At 42.3% G+C, this 1148-nt stretch overlaps 1 protein-coding gene across 3 annotated transcripts in view; it reads right to left on the bottom strand.

Annotated features, from left to right (window-relative positions):
* Nucleotides 1-1148, bottom strand: part of kif21b (kinesin family member 21B) — a 65551-nt gene that overhangs the window by 40809 nt on the left and 23594 nt on the right. For all 3 annotated transcript variants that reach the window (XM_035662337.1, XM_035662339.1, XM_035662338.1), the window contains exon 3: nt 521-703. In XM_035662337.1, coding sequence (XP_035518230.1) covers nt 521-703 — 183 coding nt within the window. The remainder of the gene's footprint in view (nt 1-520; nt 704-1148) is intronic.

Raw genomic sequence — 1148 nt, 5'->3', positions numbered from 1 at the left:
ATTACAGAATGATTATTACAGTAATCAGATTGTACACACACCCACGTATACAATCATCTGCCTCCCCCAAAGACAACCCAAACATTTGCCTGCCAGAAACCTCTGGAGGAAATGATTACTTGTCATATTATCTCATTGCTCCTACACAAGCATCCCCTCCCTCCCTCTTATTCCTCGCTCTTATCCATCTTCTACCCCACAGTGATGAGGAATAATGTCAGAGGTAATGGCCAACATTAATCAGGACCAACAAAACACAAGCAGACATTCCTGCCCATCTGTCATTGGGTTGTCACTTCCTGTTTGTGGGAGAGGGGACTGATCCTCTCGTCTCTACGTTTTGTCCCATCTGGTTAGAGTTAATATGGACCAATATCCATCCCAACACACACACACACACAATTACAAGCAAGAATATCAATACTGCCCTGTTCAAATGTGAGATGAAGCAAGAATGTGTTACAGCATGGTTGTACATGTGCTCTACATCCACACACATCTATATGAGTGTGACGCCCACCTCTAGGAACTGGGCGGTGACTTTAAACTCTGGTGGCTGGCTGCCGGACTCTTGGGCGCGCACCCTCCTGTTCTGTATTCCCTCAAACAGGTGGTGAACAGCGCGCGGGATGATGCCCTGCTCCTGCTGGCTTAGGCTCACATCGAAGCCCGTCCCCATGGTGTAGGTCTTCCCCGAACCCGTCTGGAACACATTTCATCTACCATGTAAGATCACATTTACTGTGTACTCGCAAACATCACACATCCTAAATGTATGCCCAGTAACCTGTTTTTACATGCATGGTTTGGCACTTGTGGCAGTTTATCAAACTGATTCCCTGTGTGTGGTTTTTTGTTAGGTGTGGGTACATTATAGAACATATACATGTATACAGTCTTTTGTTTTTAACTTTCCTTCTTTATGTTATTATGTTAATCTAGGAAGCAATGTATTCCCAATATTGAAATGGGCATTCCCCAGAAAACTATGTTATACTTTCTGCTTTTGTCATTTCAGGGGAAAAAATCACAATAAAATATAACAGCAGTAAATATAACCAGATAATATTGTATACAAAACTTACTCAAAACACACTTAAAATGACTCTACATTACATTATTAGAGTTGGGAATGCCATAGCACATTG

This window comes from Morone saxatilis, unplaced genomic scaffold (genome assembly GCF_004916995.1).
Source record: "Morone saxatilis isolate NCDOM2014 unplaced genomic scaffold, NCSU_SB_2.0 Contig18, whole genome shotgun sequence".
NCBI lineage: Eukaryota > Metazoa > Chordata > Actinopteri > Moronidae > Morone > Morone saxatilis.
Note: the sequence above shows the minus strand (reverse complement) of the source record. Positions and strands in the feature narration are given on the sequence as shown.